The sequence below is a fragment of the Mus pahari genome, chromosome 3 (assembly GCF_900095145.1).
Source record: "Mus pahari chromosome 3, PAHARI_EIJ_v1.1, whole genome shotgun sequence".
Taxonomy (NCBI): domain Eukaryota; kingdom Metazoa; phylum Chordata; class Mammalia; order Rodentia; family Muridae; genus Mus; species Mus pahari.
Genome location: NC_034592.1, coordinates 126,252,428 through 126,272,814, shown reverse-complemented (window position 1 = coordinate 126,272,814; position 20,387 = coordinate 126,252,428). Strand labels below are relative to the sequence as shown.

The window sequence follows — 20,387 nt, the reverse complement described above, 5'->3', positions numbered from 1 at the left end:
TGAGGCAGGACCTCTCACTGTACTCAGCCCTCACTGACTCAGTAAGGCTGACCTCCCAGTGAGCTCCAGGGATCTTCCAGTCTCTGCAGCTTGACCTTGATCCCCAGTGCTGGGGTGACAGGTGTGCACTGCTGCACTCAGCTTTTACACGGGTGCTAGGGATGGGGACTCAGGTCCTCACACTTGTACAAAAGCTTTATTGATGGAACCTCCTTCCCTGACTGAACACATTCTTTTCTTTCTTTAGAGACAGCAACAGAACTTTCCAGTAGAGTCCATCATCTCACAGAATTATAAGACACAGTAACTAAAAAAAAAAAAAAAAAAAAAAGTTATTCTAGGTGGCTTGTTCTGTAGCAGAGGAGGCCAAAGCAGTAGAGAAACTAGGAGTTTTAATTGGGGGACAGTGAGTTCAACTTATGAGGATCCCAGTGACCACTAACCTACAGAACTAAGATCAAACAGGAAATCCTTCTGGGACTTACTAAAGAGTTTTGCCTCTTAGTCTGGGGCAGAGTGAGGCACCTTCTCATTGGCCATCTTTGGAAGGAATGGCTTGAGTGTCATTCAAGGAGGCTATGGACAGAAGCTGAAACTGGCACCTATTGGGAGTGGGTCAGGCTGGTGTTAGCTGATCAGAGAGGTTGTCACACAACTGCTGTGCCACATTTAAGGTGGGCCTCTCTATCCAATGAGCTGTTCCATTAGCTTTCACAGAATATCCTAGGTGGTTTCTTCAAAATTAGATGTGTCTTTTTTTTTTTTTTTTTTTCTGGATGGGCTGGCCTCAGCTGCTCTGAAAAGTTGTCTAAGCCAAAGTGTTCGGGAGGAAAAACTATATTCGTAAGCTCTGACATCTGCTCACACAGTTCTTTCTTCTAGGGAAAGCTCTCAGGACCAGAGAAGGCTTTTAACATCCACTTCAAAACATCTCACACATCAGCTGCTTACGGAGGCAGTGTTATGCATTGTTTAATGAGCTCCCACAGAGACAGAACAGGTTCAGAGCATCCTGATTTGCCTTGTTTTCTCTATCAACTCTGCTTCAAAGGCTTGCTTTTAGTCAACAGTGTTCTTTGAGGATGTTCAGAAGAGAGAGGCTCCATTGTCTCTCCTCTATGTAGGCTTTGTAGGTAATTAAGCTGATGATGCCCAGTGGGATTTTTAGAGAGAGAGCTAGGGCGCTGACCAAGGACAGAAGGCCATCCTTGCAAAATGCCCAAACTGTGGTGCTGCCGCAGGATTTCCACAGAGGCAAGCCATGTGCAGTTATCAAATCACTCATTCACAAAACTCTGTTAAAACACACGGGGATGTTAACGATATAACCATTACCAAAGTCTGCCTGACAGGGGCTCATTCTGAAAGTAGCATTTAAACTAATTTTTCTAAACCTCAATCTTGTCACAGACCCAAAGTCACACTCTCAGATAGAGCTTTCTGTGACTATTGAAATGAATGCTGACTTCAGCAGTCCAAACAGCCCATGTGGCAACTTAAAACCAGGAAGTTGAGACTATGGCTGCGTAGTACAGCAATTGCCTAGCATGTGAGCAAGGCTGGGTTCCCAATAGTTGAAAACCTAAACACTAAAATGTGAAATGGAGCTGTTGTGAAGAACTGAATACATCTAGAGAAACAGAAGGGTTAGAAGACGTTTCAGGTAAGTTGTAAGAACCAGGTCAGCAAGGAAGCAAGGTAAAGACTGATTTCTTTAGTTTCTTATTTATCAGTTCAAGCAATACTTGTTGAGAGCATCACCAACTGTCAGGATACTGATCAGGATGAAGGGGAGGATTTGGTCAAACTCTGATGTGGCCATCAGGTCCAGTATCAGAATTGCTAATTTCCTGACAGGTTTCTAGGAAACCCAACTCTTTGTGTTTGGAGGCACGAAAGGCACTGACTTGCAAATGATGTGAGGCCTGTGAGATACTCACCATCATCCATAATTCCAATGGTCACTCCTTTCCCTGTGTATCCCAGCTCCCAGGCTTCGGCCACGTTCAAGTCTAGCCCAGGAGTTCCATCGGCTTGCCCAGTGTTGAACTGACAGAAGAATTCAAAGCAGAGAATCTGATTGGTCTTGGGTTGTGACATATGCTGATACCTGCTTTTCAACAAAGGCCACACCCTTCATGAAACATGCTTTTGGGTGGCCTACTTCACCCCAAAGGGTTCCCTTCCTATTTGTTTCACGTGAACAACCGATTTTTCTGCTTTATGTAAAGATCAAATACTAATCCCCTCATCTCATAACTAAATTGCTGCCTTCAAATTCTCTTTACAGGGATAGGTATATAGTTCTGTGGTAAAAATGTTTGTCTAGCACATACAAAACCATATATATATGTATATATACATATATATATATATTTATTTTATTAGATATTTTCTTCATTTACATTTCAAATGCTATCCCGAATGTCCCCTATACCCTCCCCCCGCCCTGCTCCCCTGCCCACTCACTCTCACTTCTTGGCCCTGGCATTCCCCTCTATGGGGCATATAAAGTTTGCAAGACCAAGGGGCCTCTCTTCCCATTGATGGCCGACTAGGCCATCTTCTGCTACATATGCAGCTAGAGACAGGAGCTCTGGGGGTACTGGTTAGTTCATATTGTTGTTCCACCTACAGGGTTGCAGCCCCCTAAAGCTCCTTGGGTACTTTCTCTANCTCCTCCATTGGGGGCCCTGTGTTCCATCCAATAGCTGACTGCGAGCATCCACTTCTGTGTTTGTCAGGTACTGGCATAGCCTCACAAGAGGTCGCTATATCAGGGTCCCTTCAGCAGAATCTTTCTGGCATGTGCAATAGTGTCTGGGTTTGGTGGTTGATGATGGGATGGATCACTGGGTGGGGTAGTCTCTGGATAGTCCATCCTTTCGTCTTAGCTCCAAACTTTGTCTCTGTAACTCCTTTTATGGGACAAAACCCTATATTTAAATCCTGGCACCACACAGAAAATTCAAATCATCATATATAATGGTCTTGGAGAAATTATCACAGCAAACCCTCCAAATAGAAAATGAAATGTTTTCTGTTAAACCTCTGTTTAGCTCATGTTTTGAATTTAACATATACTATCTTGGCTTATTACTGAATAACATTGTTTTTGGAGGAATTGTAGTACCATTATACCAAAATTTGCTCTAAAATACATGTTGAACTAAATTCAAGATAGGTGGCTATTCTTCAGTGTATATTATAGTGTAGGAAAATAAAGTCCTCCTCAGAGGACTATGTAGGGTCTCAGAGTTTTTGTGTATGCATGTGTGTTCGTGTGTTGCAAGTGTGTGCACGCACCATTGTGTGCATGTGCATGGGCGTGGAGACTAATGGTCAACTTTGGGGATTGTTCATTAGTGACCATTTTGGGTTTTTAGATGGTTGAGAGCTTGCCAGGCGGGTTGGGAAAGGCTAGACAGTGAGGCCAAAGGGTCATCCGTCTCTCACATCTCAGTCCTGGGACTACAGGCGCATGCTGCCATTTTATAAGCATCATTACAAGCGCTTTCCACGTGGTTTCTGGGGATTGAACTCTGATTCTCACGCTTACATGACAAGCATTTTAGTGGCAGAGCTGTCATTCTAACACCTCCATATTTTTTAAAAGGAAGATTAAGGAATGGTTCACACCAATGCATTCACTAGCTTCTTTCCATGTACATGTGTTCTGTACATATTTTCTCAAGGATGGCATGTGAAGAAATAGTGAGGTTGGTGTGTGTGTTGGCAAAGGCCCATGCTGACCAGAGGCTGTTCTGGTATTACTAAGACATTATTGGAATGCCATTATTGTCTTTACAATTTAACTTTCACAAAGGTTATTACTCTTTTCCTTCTATGCCTACATTAAAGATTATACTCCTTCTCCATTTCCCCCTTCTTAAATAGAGTGGCCATGTGACTCTAATGGTTTTGGCCAGTTCGGTGAGTGCATGTGTTATTTGTCACACTTAGGCAGAAGTTTTAAGAACCATATATAGTTTGTCCCTTTTCCTTGCTGAGGTGCCATGGAAGCATTTAAAAAAAATAGCACCAGAAAAATCAAAAAACAAAAAACAAAAAACCAGACTTTGATTTTAAGAAGCTACTGTGATTTGGGGTTCCTCCTTATTGTAGCAAACCTACTCTGTCCTGATCAACATATATAAGCTCATTCAGTCACCCAGGCTTTTAGAATTCTATGTCCAAAAGCACAGGCACAGACAAATACTGAAGCCTCAGGGGAAACTGGGGCTTATCCCTATGGTGTAGCAGTCCCTGTTCTTTCATTTTCTACCTTGCTTGCCATCTTTTAATCCTAATAAAGTAAGCCATCACTCACAGTTAGAAATCAGTCATTTATAACGTGCTTGGCAACTTGGGTTGGTTTAGAGTCATTGATTTCCTTCTTGAAAAGATTTACTTTTATTATTTCTAATGATGTGTACATGTGTGGGTTTATGAAAGTGAGTGCAGGTGCCTAAGAGGCCAGAGGTGTAGGATGCATGGGAGCTGGAGTTGCAGACTGTTGCGGGCTGCTTGACCCTAGGTGCTGGGAACTGAACGTGGGTCATCTGGAAGAGCAGTACATGCTCTTAGTCACTGAGCCATCTCTCTTGTCCCTATTAATCTTTTAAACCCACGTGGGTCCCAATGGATTGTAGATGAGCCAGAAGCACTCGCCATGAGCCAGCCTAGGTCTCAGTGCTCTGAATCCTGATTTGCTGTCATTATTTTAGGCAATGCTGAGATGTCGTCTTTGACAATCTCTCGTCTCTCTTGCTCAGGAAAACACTGGCTTCTTACTCTTAAGGCTGTGACCTCAATAGGTCCCTCTCACCTTTCTATGCCTGTAAACACCTCTGGATTACTTCTCCTACATATTTGATCTGACCTTCTGGTAGTTTGCAAGTCTTGTTCTTATACAGGTGCACCTGTTCAGAATGCAAGACCATGTGATCAGCTATTGGTAGACGCTTAGGGGGCAAGATGAATAGGAGGTAACAGATAGACATTGGAAGCATATGGAAGGGCGTAGAGGCATTCTTTGACCTGGATTCTGGTTATTATCCTATCAAATAACAAATAAATAGAAGTTCATCTTTTTAACTGTGGGCCATTATAAATAATAGAGAAACTTACCAGGTACCATTGCTTTGTAAAGAGAGGATCATTCATGTTGATGTCAATCTCATTGATGTCCCTGTATCCCCTCTTTTTACGGTCAAATCCTTCTTGTTGCAGTGCCATCTTTATCTGAAACAATACCAGCAGATTACCCAAGTGCAAACCTTCATACCCTTCTTCTGGAATTCATTGCCACGAATTCAAATTTTATTTGTAAGCAATCTTTATGCTCAAGCACATGTATGTTTTCTTTAGCGAATGGAAGAGGTCTCGTCTATTGTCTAAGAGCATTTACTTGTGGTTACTCAGAGCAACCAGGCATTGGTGATGACTGTATTGCTGAGTGGGATCAGTTCACAAGTTGGTGAGTGCAAAGCCAAAATAGTCAGAGCTAACACGGAAAGGGTGGAGAGAGATTGATTACCTGGCATAGGCAAGGGGAGCATGGGAGTTGTTTTCAAAACAGTACTCCTCTCCCTCAGGACCAAAGGAAACTGGGGTTTTATTTACATGTAAATAAATAGGTGGCCTATGAATTTTCATTCAGCGTGGGCCCCCTTTTGAGTCCTCCCTGAGCATGCTCAGTTTAAATTCATGATTTATGAAGGAAAAATTAGACATACACGCTTAGTGGACAGGTCTAAAACACAGGTTTAAAAGATCAAATTCACAGACAGGATGCCTCACAGCATGCTGAGCTTGTGACATAAAGTTTTAGCTGAAAATAAGGGGAAAAGACACTTGAAGGTATTATTAATACAAGAATTTGCCTCTGTAGGTGTCTGCCTCTATTAGTGGCTAACACTAACTCAAAACAAATTCCCTTAAAATAGGAATTGGATGGAGAAAGTTTTCTTGAGGAAGATGAAGTGTCTGGGGTCGCTAAGTGAAAGAGAAGAAGACAACTGAACATCTCTGTTAGGAGAAGGAAGCTGATGAAGACTGAGGGGTGGCCCAAGCCTGAATAGCTCAAATAGGTGGCCCAGGCCTCAATAGCTCAAATAGGTGGCCCAGGCCTCAGTAGCTCAAATAGGTGGTCCAGGCCTCAATAGCTCAAATAGGTGGTCCAGGCCTCAATAGCTCAAATAGGTGGCCCAAGCCTGAATAGCTCAAATAGCTCGTATTGCTGAAGGCTTTCAGCCTTTGCATTTGTAGTGCATCCTGCATTGTCACAACTGAGAGTCACAAAATCCCTGCAGACTCAAAGCCATCTACCAAGGAGCAGGCAAGCTCCATTGCCAGGCTTCAGAGGGCAAATGGGGAGGCCCTGGGAGAGAGGCTGAAGGATGGCTCTGTTTTCCTTGTTCCCATAGTTCAGTTTTGGGTAGCCAGGCTCTTGGATAGCCATGAAATCTGGGAGCTGTTAGTTCAAGCAGGCTCCAGGCCATGACCCGACTTTGTTCTAATCAGAGAATTTCTTTCCACTTAGGCATTCAGTACATTATCATCCAATAGCTGTGGCCAGTCTGACTACCTATAAACTCAAGGATGAAGGACAGCAGAGAAGGGTGTGTGCTGGATGGATAGTTGTTATTATTTCTATTATATTTTGTGACCCAACCGTCTTTTTTACTTCTCCATTCTCCCTAGAATGTCTGAAGACACTTTCTTCCTGTCTGTCCACCGAGTTTCCACGTTGGTAGGAGTGAAACTCTGAGCACTTCTACTCCGGACAGTAAGGGTTTCCTCGGGATAACTCTTTAGTGGCTTCTCTCTTAGCAGTTGATTCTCAGGGAGACAAGGAAAGGCAGGGAGTACTTGGAGCCCATTGACCTCAGAGCCTGCTTATTGGACTCTCTCTTAAAAGGATGCTGGTTAGATGTCCTACAGGCAGGCACTGTAGGACATCCAAAGCTGACCCTCCAACCTCCCATTGACCATGAGCCCCTAGCAGCTTCCTGTACCCACTCTGTGGAAGTGATCCAGAGCCACTTTTGTACACAGTCAGTACCACTCTCACTGGTGTGGGTGAGAGCAGGCCAGGAGAGTCACTCCCAGGGTGAGGCGAGAAGGGATGAGTGAAAAGACTCCAGATTTTCCTCCAGTCCTTCCCCTTCCATAAAGGAGGTTAGTTCTCACTTCGTTATTCTCTATACCTACCCTGAAGGCTGCGCTCATTTGACAGAAAAATTCAAACTCTACCAGGAATTCTATACATTTAGCAAAGAAGTCTTTGTGCAGTACTACTCTGGGTTCTTGGATGTTTTCCAAAAAGTTGGCATACACTGTGGTATAACTAGTAGCAAAGTAATTGAAAAAGTGAGGTGGATTAGTAATTTTTTATAGTGACAAAATATTGACATAGCTCATGTCCACCAAAAATTGATGAATTACAACTCAACTATGTACATACCTATACACATATGCATATATGCATATATATATATATATATATATATATATATATATATATATATGCATTACTGGGCATTACTGAAGCCCTGTGACCTTCCAGAGAGGTAGGCTTGCCTTAGCACCCCAATACTGGCCTGGAGCAACTGTAGGAAGTATAGTCTTACTGCTACAGGTATGTAGTTTCCAGGATGCCACAGCTGGGGTCTTTGGCCAGTTATATTCCATAAAGTCAACAGTTTTCAGGACATTACATTTTTATACCCACTACCCTGTGTATGTATGTTTGGGCATGTGTGTTGGAATACAAAGAACTTTTAAAAGGTCCCAGTAGATGTGTGGTTCTAAGTCAGGAGAGACAGCCGCTCTGTGCCTCTTTTCTCGACCTTTTACTGTGCAGAGAATTTAAGCCGAGCATCCCTCCAGCTTATGAAGGAAGAAGTCTGACTTCACCAACTTGTTTCCCCAATTTGGTCTCACAGGGAGGCCTTTATTCCCAGGGCTCACCACAGGGACACCTTTATTGCCTTGTATGGACTCAAATCCTGTTGGATTCATTGCCTCGAATAACTTCTGTGAAATAGGAACTTTCCTTCCTAGGATCCCTGGGAAGCAAGTACAACTGCCATGGGGGAGTTTGAAAGTTCTCAGAGATATGCTGCTTCTAGCAGTCGAGGAACAAAGGACCCACAGCAGAGCGGATGTGAGGGCTGTGCAGGGATGACCTCACTCATCACTCCAAACTCAATTAGGCCGGGAACATACTAATGAAAAGACTGCTAAACCCGTTTCCATAAAATTAATTGTAATTCCATAAACGAGGATTTAATGGAAACCAGTGATGCTTTAGGGTGCCGTAGTCCTTGGACATCATCTGTCTTTGCAATCAGGAATCCCAAGCCTGAAGCCGGCCTTCTGTGTCCATACCTTCATATCATAGGCGTGCTTCGGCAGAATGTCTTCCCAAATATATGTTACACATAACTCCAGAAGTGTGCTGATTTCATGCACATCTATTGCTTTTATTTTCTCGGTTCTTGTTCAATTCTAATTCATAATTATACTTATTTTTTTACATAATTAGTAATCATATTGTTGGCAAAACCATGCATTGTTTCTTCCTGGAGTGTCTTACTATAAAACACTTTATTATGCTACCATAGAGCCATGGTATTTGAATTTCCACACCTCCATAGAGTCAGGTACCAACTATTTCCCTTTTATTGGATGTTTAGCTTGTTTTATATTGTAACTGAAATAAACATGACAAGAGAGATTAAATGCAAGCCATTTTTAAAGAGCTCTGGAAAAGATTTCAGTGCTATAATTATATGTGTGATAAGTCCCCTAATTTCAGAGTAATGTTTTCCTAGTGTCTAAAGGATTTGTCTCGCTATAGCTAAAAGATCACCCAACTCGCTGTCCCTTCTCTATGCTTTGAATTTTAATCTATTTCATGCAGAACCTGTCATCACCATTTGGGTGGAATCCCAGTGACATTTGTATGACTTAACCATAGCTTTCCCCCTCCTAAAATACAGTGCACAGTTAACTTAGATTCATGGGGTTAGAATGCCTCCCCAAAGTGTACCATCGATCATTTGTACAAATGTCTAAGCAAAAACATGGGAAAGCAGGAGTGCAGAAGACTTCTTAAAGCTAAAGGGAACTGATGGATACCCCACAGTTCTGATTCAATTTTTACACCTTCCTTAGTCATGGGTGCACATATGGGACCCAAATAACTCCACCTACTTCCTACTCCTTCTGGTTCTCAACTGAGAATTTCTCAGTCACAGATGTTTCTTGTGTGTTTAGGGTACTTCTTGTAGGTACAGTCCAAGGACAGAACAGAAAGTAACCGGGCATGGTTACTTACTATTTTAGAGGGAACGAGGTCTGTTCTTTATCTTCTATCTTTCCAACAAAACTATGGAATATTGTCACAGCTGATTGAAGGGATTCTAACTTGAATGGCTCAGGCAGGCCCTGTCCTTTTCCCTCATTCCCCCTTCCTTGCTAAAACCATTAGATCACATTCCTAAAGCTAGCCCCCAAGCTCTAATCCCTTATTTGGCCAATCCCTCTCCCTGAGGTTTACTACCAAGGTCCAGTTATCAAAGTATTGAAGTCCAGCAGTCAAAAGCCCTCTTTGACTCACCGAATTAACGTGCCCAATCAAAATTAAACACCTCATCCTAACGTGGGTTTTCCTTCCTTTATCTTTAGTTTTATTTTTTTTAATTTTAATTTAATTTCATTTTTTTACTTATTCACTTTACATCTCCCTCTTGGTCACTTCTTCCCACAATCCTTTCCCCTCCCCCTCCCCTTCTCTAAGAGGGTGGGCCCACTGGTTACCCCCCCACCCCCAGCCCTGGCACTTCAAGTCTCTGCAAGGATAGATGCTTCCTTTCCCACTGAGGGCAGACACTGCAGCCCAGTTAGAACATATCCCACGTACAGGCAACAGCTTTTGGGCTAGCCTCCTCCCAACCCCCGCCCACCACCACTCTAGGTGTTCAGGACCCACTTGAAGTCACAGGAAGACCAACAGTGTCAACTAACCCAGAACCTTTGGGGTCTCAGAGTCTGAACCACCAACCAGAGAACATGCACAGGCTGGACCTTGGTTTCCTCTTTATCTTTATAAACAATCATTTTCCCATGTGCCACGACTGTGTCCTCTCCACCCAGAGGCAGTCCTTTGTCCTCTAGGACAAACCCCTCTTCCCCCTCCCCCTTGCCCCTCTTCTCCCTTCTCCTTTGTTCCCTTCCCCTTCTTCCTCTTCCTCTATTTTCTGTCTTTGTTCCTGATACCAGCTCTTTGTCCTTCTGGGACAAATATATCTCCTTTGTGCTGAGAATGCCCACTGAGAATTTGGTCTGAGGACTTGGTTTTGGGGGTCCTGAGCCAATACTTTCCCATCTACTGATCACTCAGAGGTTCAGAAGCCATTGCCCCAGTGTGACAGGATGGCTGGGTCACTGAGGATGACCGATTGATTCTAACTTTCTATTAAGCGACACTGCTGTTCCCTAAGTCATTTAGCACAGTCAGCCTTCCAGAATCTGGGTCAGCTTAAGTGGGGAAATAACTGGCTAAGGACTGGACTACTTTCCCTGCTGGGCTGATAATTAAACAGCTGTTAATTATCATGGAATGTGCTGGGTTGGGCGGAGCCAGGAGAAAGGGAAGGGAAGGAGACACCTGCCTCCCACAGGGTGAGAAAGGTTCTGGCTTGAAGAGAATGCAAGGGAAGAAACTGAAACAGATGGACCGATCCAGTTTCTTTTAAGTACTGAGGTTTGTCAATCGTTCGATAAACTTAGAATATAAGATGGTGACACTTTGGTGCCGAGCCACCAGCATAGGTCAGGGTGTCAGGAGCAGATGCACATCTCAGCTCAGACCGCAGGGACCACACTATCCTGGGTCATCACTTGCTCTTGTAGGATGCACAGTTGAATAGTAATCACCAGCAGACATTTGGGCTCCAAGTCTGACCATTTGCTTCTGTCAATCATAATCTGAATAAATTGCTTGCATACTTGTGGGTTTTGCTCTTTAAAACTCTACCTCTGGTTTGGAGAGATGGCTAAGTGGGTAAGAGCATTTGCTGTGCTTCTAGAGGACTCCAATTCAGTTCCTACCACCCAAGTGAGCAGCTCACAACCACCCCTAACTCTAGCTCAAGGGAACCCAACATCCCCTTCAGGCCTCTGAAAGTACCCACAGGTATGTGGGGACACGCGCATGCGCGCGCGCACACACACACACACACACACACACAGAGAGAGAGAGAGAGAGAGACAGAGACAGAGATAGAGAGAGAGACAGAGATAGAGAGAGAGACAGAGAGAGAGAGAGTGAGAGAAAGAGAGAGAGAGAGAGACTTAAAAATAGCAACAATAACGAGAACTCACCATTCTATCTCTTCTGCCAGACATCATCCAGTAGCTAAGGGACCCTGTGCTCCTATAGCTCCTTAAAACGCCCATGAATAATGAGTTGTGCTAACTTGGACTTTGATTTGTTGACTGTGGCACTGACTGTGTTACACTGTCATTTTATTTATCATGAAGAATTATGTTGTTTACAATTGTCATGGGCTGAATTGTGTCCTGGAAGATATAATGAAGTCCTAATCTTTCATGCCTGGGGAAACAAAAATTAAAATGGCTTCACTGTGGCCATATTTTACCCTTCCTCTGCTTTGTCTGTCTGGCCCACTGTGTCCTGAGCTTTTTCAAACACCAATAAGGTGGTTGTTGTGTGATACAGGTTTGCATAACACTGTGACGATTACCCACGAACACACAGTGTGCATGTAAGCATTGTCACCCATTGGTGACACATTTCAACACTTGGCCAATAAAATAGGTGATTTTTAAATTTTTGTAAGGCAGTTATTACTAAATGCCCTCCGGAATGTTTGCACCACATGGCACTCCCACTAAGAACGTATAAGAGGGTGAGCATTTCAGAAACGTGTGAATCTCGGAGATCTTGACCCAGTAGTCTGGGAGCCAGGGAGGAACTTGGCCTTTTGGGAAATCTTGGGTCCCGTGCTTCCTTCCCATCCTGGGAGGAAACTCAGAGTAGCCAAGTTCCGTTGTCTCTCTGCTGTTTGGCTCGCCTTCCATAGTGAAGCAGAGGTCCCCAGCTCTGGTGGCATAGTCTTGGAATTTGGTAAGATCTAGAGGGTCAAACCAGTCCCCAGAGTGTTGGGACAGGAGCAGGGGTGATTCATGAGGGCAGCTGGGGTTGAGGCCTGTGTATCTCAGCCCTTGCTTGTTCTCTTGTGACCATATTTGACAAAACAAAGGCTGAGAACTGATATCAAACCCGACCAAGGAGGAGGCATCTTTGAAAGACCTTGGAGGACCTTTTTTCAGACTGGGAGGCAAACATACTCCATTCTTCCAAATAAACAGACTGCTATGTTCACCTCCCAGGTGGGGATGGGGGTGATGCAGACCTAGGGCAGGGGTTGAGAACAGTGCAAAAGTCTCCAAAGAATACATAAATCTTATTTGTGAACACCCTTTTGTTTTGCACCATCAGCTTCCTAGCCTTTATTTTGGGTGGAGGTTTGTTTCTTACTGGTAAGTTAAAACCACACCAAAAGGACAACGGCAGCTCTCTCACCCCACCAGATAGCAAGGGGGAGATTTTACTTTTCAGCTTTAAGAAGCTAGAAGACCCTGCACTCACTGAGGCTGGGGACCACTCATCTCTAGACAGGAGACCATAGTTTTGCCTCTTTGGGATATCATATTGACATCTAACTAGCCACGGCTCCCACATGTTACAGACCAACTTTTGTACATTTCCAAGCCCAAATATTGAACCTGTGACCAGTTCCTCAGAATGAGATTATATCTGGAGATTTTGTCCATGAAAGTTTGCAGGTAAAATGAGTCACTAAGGTGTAGCCTAATCAAACAACCCTTGTCTAGGAAGGGACTCTGGCCAGCTAGAGCCTGGCAGGCACAGATCTGGCACGCTTTGCCCGTCTCCTCAGTTCCCTCTGCCCTGCTAAAAACCACTAGATTAAGTTCCTAATACGAGTCCCCCCCCAAGGTCTATTCCCTTATTTGGCCAATCCTTCTCCTAAGGCTGACTACCAAGGTCTAGCTATCAAAGCATTAAAGTTCAGCAATCAAAAGCCCTCTTTGACTCACCTACTTAGCACGCCCAATTAGCATTAAACACCTCATCCTAACACAGGGTTTCCCCTTATTCCTTTATACAATGTCGGTGCCCTGTTTGTCTCCTTTCTATCCAGAGGCAGGCAGTCCTTTGTCCTCTGGGACAAATACCCCTGCCTCCTTTCCCTTGTTCCCTTCCCTCACTCCCTCATCCTCTGTCTTCTGTGTTTGTCTCTTATTCCTTGCCCTCTGTCCCTCTGGGGCAAATACATCTCCTTTGTGCTGAGAACTTGCTCTTGGGTGTGTGTGTGTGTGTGTGTGTGTGTGTGTCCTAAGCTGATACTTTCCCTTTCATTGTGTTCATGAAAGAGAAGTTAAGGAGACTGGTCCAGAGAGACTGTTGAGAGGTTACTGGGAGAAGACTGACTACAAGCCAACAATAAAAGCCCAGAGAAGATACTGCAAACTAGCCACATGGTTCCTCAAACAGCCCTGCCAATGCCCTGAGTTGTGACCTTTGTTTCCATCCATTTCTGTTCCTTAAACTCCCTTGACTTTGGATGAGGATGGCCACAGCCCCACAAGTGTACTACCTGGCAGTGTAGCTGCAAGGTGCTCTAGTTTATCTGCTCTGGGGTCAAAATCCAAAGAGGATTAGAGAGTGAAGAGGGTTGGGAAGGGAAGGAGCTGCCTAGAGAGCTCTGATCCAGGAAGGGAGGGAGCAGGTGGCTGAGACTGTTAATTTCTTCCTTGGGCAGGCAGGTGTGACTTTTGGAAAGCCCAATTATGTGCAAATCGCAACTTTGGAAAGAACACGGAATTAAGCCACAATTATGGCTGAACGCACAGCATTGCTTAGCCTCATTTAGAGAGGTCTGCCTGACTTGCAAGAATGAAGGCAATCGATTGAGGGGACAAACTATGGCTTTGGGCCTCTGACCACAGTTCTAGCCACTGCATCTCAGTGACAAGATATTAACAAACTGCTATCCATCATCCGAAGCGCTGTGCACAAGGTATGCCATGACATAAATCAATGCAATTAGGGAGGCAACGAAAGAGGTTTCCAGTGGAGCAAAGTGCAGAGAGAACCAATGAGAATGCCATTAAAGGGTAAAATTCCAGCTCTGCTATCTGCGGGAACATGTGGAACTTGAACGCCCTCTTGCTCCCATTACCAGGGTTATGAGTGACTGTTAGAAGCCTGGTTTGTGGAAGTGAATACTATTAGAAAATGATAGATACTCTGCTAAATGTTAATCAAGGGCTGGCTAGACTGGGGTATCTGGGGAAGCAGGACATGGAAGCTAGGAGCCCCTAAATGTTGTCCTTGGCAAAAACTCTCTTGAGAGCTGAGTGCACCAAAGAGGCTAAGAAAGGTAAAGCCACTATAACAAAATAGTACACACACACACACACACACACACACACACACACACGACTACTCCAAAGACCTGCATGAGCTGCATAGACCACTCTGGTTCTCATCACAGTGGGCAGAAGGACCCTGGTGTAACAAGAGAAGGATCCTAGAGAGATAATTGGGAGGAAAAGTCTGAGGATAAGGATGAAGAAAGGATGGAGACTCTCTCACCCTTCATCCTGTCTGTGACGAGTACCAGCCTCACATCTGACAGTCTGCCCAGTACGCCTCATCCTCAGAAAGGCACCAGTATTAGGGGCAGGGCAAGATGAAGTGAGACCCACAGGGTACTTGAGAAGTTGCTAATGCAGTCCATGGAGAGTGGATGGCTCTAGCTTAGTACAGGAGCACAGCATCTAACACTGCATCACAGAGCCCCATGATGCTGTATCCTCCAGTTCTGTTGGTGAACCAGGAGATGGAAGATGCTAGGTGGGATGTGTCTGAGTTGCCAAGCCCCAAGAAGAGAAGGATGACACCCTAGGTCCAGGTGAATGAAAGACATGATTCTCCCGAGCACTAAGGGCCCAGTGACAGATCACTAGATAGAAAATCAGAAAAATCAAGGCTCAAGCCCTGGCATAGTGGCTCCATATTCATACATATTTTGAAGCAGGTTCCTCAAAGTCTTTGAGTCATGTTTTATCAAGAACAGAGATTTGAAGTTCTGTAAATAAAAGTTTGCTGGAAGCCATCTGGTTCTCTTTGTTACATATCACTTCTGGCTGCCTCCATGCCACCTAACACGGTTGAATATGTTTGAAGGAGACCGTATGGCCTTAGGGCCTGCTGGATTAGCTCTAGAGCCCTTATATAGGAATTTGCTGACTCTGATGCACAGTACAGCGATGATATAATTCTTGACCTCCTGAACTTCCTGGTGACATGCAAGTGGAAAAAACAGTCCTCTTCGGGAACTGGGGAGCAGTCTATAAATGTTTCTGAGATAATTATGGCAGGCAACATAGTCAGAGAATCTATATCATCAAGAAGGAACGAGGGGCAGAGTTTAGGCTAACGGAGCACTTGGTGCACCTTGATGGGTATGAAAACAGCCTCCTGTGACCTGAATCACCTGCCCCAGGCACACACACCTGGGTTGATGGCAGCCTCGAAGGGTTAAGCCTTAATTTTCAAACATTCATTATCCAGATTGATTGCAACTCTATTTAAATGATTTAGAAAACAGGTCCCCTGGGAAGGAGGCTACATCCAGGTGTTCTCACTTAGCCACATGTGTGCAGAACTTATTAATTAGAGAGCTTTCTCAATGGCAATGCCGGAGATTGGTGGAGGGGATGGGGAGTTTATTGGAAAGGTGATTTCAAGAGCCTTGGGCAGTTTCTGCAGGCTATGGAGAAGTGTTACTGTCATCAACAACAAAGGATCAGATTGCATTGGGCACCCCACAGGAGGAAGAACTAAGGATGGGGAGGCAAGGGCACTGGAAGGAATGTTCACTGAATTTTTGGAATCTTTAGCATAGATCTTATATGTAGTGTGTGTTTACTGTGGGAAAGACCCACTTTCACACGCTGCTACAGAGGATGTGGTTCTGTTTCATCCTAAGAATGGACAAAAACAACTGACTGCTCCAGAATGCAAATACATTATAGAAAATTTAGCCTGTGTTTCTTAAACAAGAAGACACTGGGTATCAATTTTTCCGACTAAGAGATGGACTGAAGTATCCAAGAGAAGGATAGAAACCCTTCCTCTGTTCTTTCTTCCTCAAGGGCATATGCTTATGGTCTTCTTCGAAGGCCAGCATCTTTTTTTTTTCAGCAGCAAAGCCTTCCTTCTTTGGTATTTCATTAGTTGCCAGTGGCACAGAAGAATGTGTGTTGAAACAATAGTTGGAGGATGTCTGAGGTTGTTGGGCCCCCATGACAGTACCTCACCAGCACCAGCATTGGAGGAGTCATGTCAGGCTGAGCAGCCCAAGGTCACAGAACATCAACAAGGAATAAAGGTCAGAGCTATTGATTCTTAACACACTTTGTTTTCTTCAGGGGCCACCTAGTGACAGGGTGTTAATGAACCCCAGCATGGTGGTGCAGAATAAATGAAGAACATAATGAGTTGGCTTGGCAGTATCAATTGGTAGGCTTGGAGTTATTCATTCTCTTAGATCTGCCCTTTGAGAAAGGCCAGAGAAAACAGATTTTCATTCTGAGGTGTCTTACTTGTCTGTGGTTGCAGTAACAAACTGGCATAAACTTAGTGACTTAAAATATTAATTTATGCCATTGGAGTTATGGGGGCTGGAGGTCTAATCCTGAGCTGTCAGCAGACTGTGTTCCTTCCGGGGCCTCCAAGAGTAGGTCTGTGTTATTTTGTTTTTGTTTCTTTTATTCTGTATTGGATTTCCTGCATCCTTAGGCTCATGGTCTCTCTTTCCCCCATTTTCAAAGGCCTACAATCCAAGCAGTTTGGGAGGCACCGGCAAGGAGATTGAAAGTTAAGGGGTTGCTTGGGCTATGGAATTTTATGTTATGCTGGGTAACTTAAAACCAACCAACCAACCAACCAACCAATCAACCAAAACACCTGCTGGGATTATAGCTCAGAGGTATGACAGAGCACTGGCTTAGAACGTGCAAGGAACTAGATTCAGCTCCTAATACTAAAGAAAAGAAGAAAAACAAAAATGAGGTGGGTAATTTTAACTTTTGTTCTTTGGCCTATCTTCTAAAATCTCAGTGATAAATCTGGTCTTCTTATGTAGTTAAACATTTCCCCCTCTACACATTGTAAAAGGATGACTTGGTGTGATTTGGCTTTTGTGATGGGTAGGGAGGACTTTGCATCCTTGTTACAGAAGCCCCAAGTTCTTGCTGCAGCAAATGTCTTGGCTTTGGAATAATGCTAAGGACAGTCTCGTTTTCTGAGTGGAAGAAGGCCCTCCCCCATGCTTGAGAAGTGACCCATTGCTCTTGGGTGAACTCACTGACAGGCTTCTTAAAATGGAGCCTGTGGGAGGGATGTGCTTCTGCCTTCAGCAGAGGGTGGGGTTGGTCGGATGCTTGAGGGGCTGAGGTGTTGATTTCAAGGACATGCAAATTAGGGTCAGAGATGAATTCCTTCTAATTCTAGAGTATGTTTTGATGTGGCAAGACAAAGGCGATCCACATGGTGGTGATTTGATAGCTCATAGCTGAAGAGAGATTTTTGTGAAGAGAATACATAAATTTTAACAGGACTTTTATTAAACTGTTTGACATGATATAAACTAACTCCTTCCTTCCACACAAAGGGTTTTTAACAAGCCCATGCCACTCAATACTTTATTGCGTATTTACATTATTTACATTTGCATTTTAAGGGATGGTGACAAAAATCTGAATCCTGTTTCATGGCCAGCAGGGGTGAAAGTGAAGCCTCTTAGGAGGACTGTGGGTTTGATATTGTCTTTCATGAGTCAAAGCTGCTGAAACTGCTGCATTGCATTTATTCCCACAAACATGTTTAGGTAGCTTACTAAGTACTGGATACCCTGGAGGCCATTGGAAATTTATAAAGAAATAGATGTGCATCCTGACTGTAAGATGCGAGCCCTGCTAATCAATTTGCAAGGGGATATCAGCAATATCAGTCATGTTTTTACAATGTGTGTGAAGGACCTTTAAATAATGTCAACTTTGCATGTGTGAATGTGTATGCATGTGTGTAAGTAACTGTGTGTATGTATGTGTGTGCATATGTGTTGTAAATGTGCAATGCTGGTGCTTGCTGTGTAGACAGCCACACTATAACACTTAAGAAAGTCTGTAGTACACAGGCCATGAGTCTACTTTCTTTTTCTTAATTGTTTTTTAAGATTCTCTACTCTATTTTTTCTTCCTGTAAGAGGAAACTAGATGTTGTTTTCTACAAACTTACCAGAGGAAATTAAATTGTACTTGTGGCTTGGATTAATCTTGTACTGAGGGTGGGAGCCCAGCACATACTTGACTCCCACTGAGCAGCAGCTAAAGGGGACTGGCCAGGAATGCAAAGATACAAACATGTTGTGCTTGTGGTGTTGAGTGTTGAGAGGTGTGGGGGAGTCATTTGCATGGGAGATAAGGAGAAACAAGACATACAAATTTCTCTGTGAGTACAGCCTGTCTTTTGAGGGCCATTTTTGATTCTGAATGTGAGTAGCGTCCCCTGGTCCAGTATCCTTGACTTACAGAAATATTCAAGGCAAATTAAAAAAAGCTGAAAGCCCCTGGAGAGGTGGGAAGACAGGGCTTCTAGAGCCAAGATCCAAAGGCATTGACCACTGAGTGCAAGGTCAGTGCAGAGGAATACATTTGAGGATGTATCCTTCCTGCCCCGAGAAGAAGAGGACTTTTCAGCAAAAATTCTCATTCCAGCTAGTGGTGGCACACGTCTTTAATTCCAGCACTGGGGAGGCAGAGACAGGCTGAGGTCTATGAGTTCAAGACCAGCCAGGATTATGTAGTGAGAACTTGTTTTAAAAAAATGGAAGGTGAAGCCCTCTGTCCTGTGAAGGATTGATGCTTCAGTGTAGGGGAATGCTACAGGTGGGAGTCAGTGGGTGGATGGGGGAGCACCCTCATAGAAGCAGGGGCGATGGGGGATGGAATACAGGGTTTATGGAGGGGAAACAGGGAAGGGGGATAATACTTGACATGTAAATAAATAAAATAACCAATTAAAAAAAATCCCCAAATTTGTACTTTGCACCCCTAGCCATGGCTGGGAAGCACAGTATTTCTGTTACTCTCCAAGATGGAGGTTGCTTTCCCTTCCCACTTTCCTTATTGCCTGCCCCCAGCCAAGACTTTACTTCCACATCCTCTGAGGAACACAGTAGAATAGGCAATAACTGGAAGAGAGGGGAGAGATGATGCTGCTGGCCCATTTTGCTTCAAGAGCTAGACATCAGAAAAATCACCACATCACTTGTGTAGGCAGATGCAGGGAGAAGAACTGGAGGCAGTGTGTATGGTACATCATCAGTTAATCACCTGTGTGCCAGAGCATCTGCTATGGCTGCAGCTAGGCCAGGAGAAGGATGTAGCTCCATCTTGAGCACTCCTTAAACATTTGGAATTCGTTGAAGAACTGAGCATTTTTGCATATATCTCAGAAACTGATTTAATTAACAGATAGACCAATGGCAACACATCAGGACTGGTGAACATTGGCTTTTCATAGAGTTTCCCATTCAAAAACTAAACCAGGATTCCTGCCAGAGCAGAGGTGTCCGCCCAGGAGCGCTCTCACTGCCTGAGCTGGTAAGGGAGCCATCTTTGCTCCGGTTCGTCCAGGCTCCAGTCTGCAATGGCGAGAGTATGGACTACAGAAGCTACACAGCTTTGGAACAGACAGAAGCAATCTAGCTTCTGGGACAGACCCTGTTTCAGGCTCCAGACATCTGGGCACCTTCCCCGCCAGAGGAAAGGTGGCCACCCAGGAGGGCTCTGTCTGCCAGAGCAGGTGAGAGAGTCATATCCAGGGTCCCTCAGAGTCTAGCCTGTGCAGGTGAATGTGCAAACTGCAGAGGTAACACATCTTCTGGGACAGGTCCCATTTTGGGCCTACATCTTCAGCAAGGAGGCAGATCTGAACGCCAGGCCTCTGTGCACAATCCCTGCAAGAGGAGAGCTTGTCTGCGGAGAGTACTCTGATCACTGAGATTCAGGAGAGAGCTGGACTCCCAGGACTGCTGACAGAGGCTAACAGAATCACAGGAGGAACAAGCTCCAACCAGAGACAACTATAACACTAACTCCAGAGATCACCAGATGGTGAAAGGCAAATGTAGGAATCTTACTAACAGAAACCAAGATCACTCACCATAATCAGAACCTAGCACTCCCACCTCAGT

The 20,387-nt window shown here is 44.4% G+C and overlaps 1 protein-coding gene across 1 annotated transcript in view; it reads right to left on the bottom strand.

The window, feature by feature from the left end:
• Pcsk2 (proprotein convertase subtilisin/kexin type 2) overlaps positions 1-20,387 on the bottom strand; it is a 244,055-nt gene that overhangs the window by 105,207 nt on the left and 118,461 nt on the right. The window contains exons 3-4 of the mRNA XM_021192543.1: positions 5,131-5,244; positions 1,941-2,049 (exon numbers count right to left, since the gene is read on the bottom strand). Of these exons, the coding sequence (XP_021048202.1) occupies positions 1,941-2,049; positions 5,131-5,244 (223 nt within the window). The remainder of the gene's footprint in view (positions 1-1,940; positions 2,050-5,130; positions 5,245-20,387) is intronic.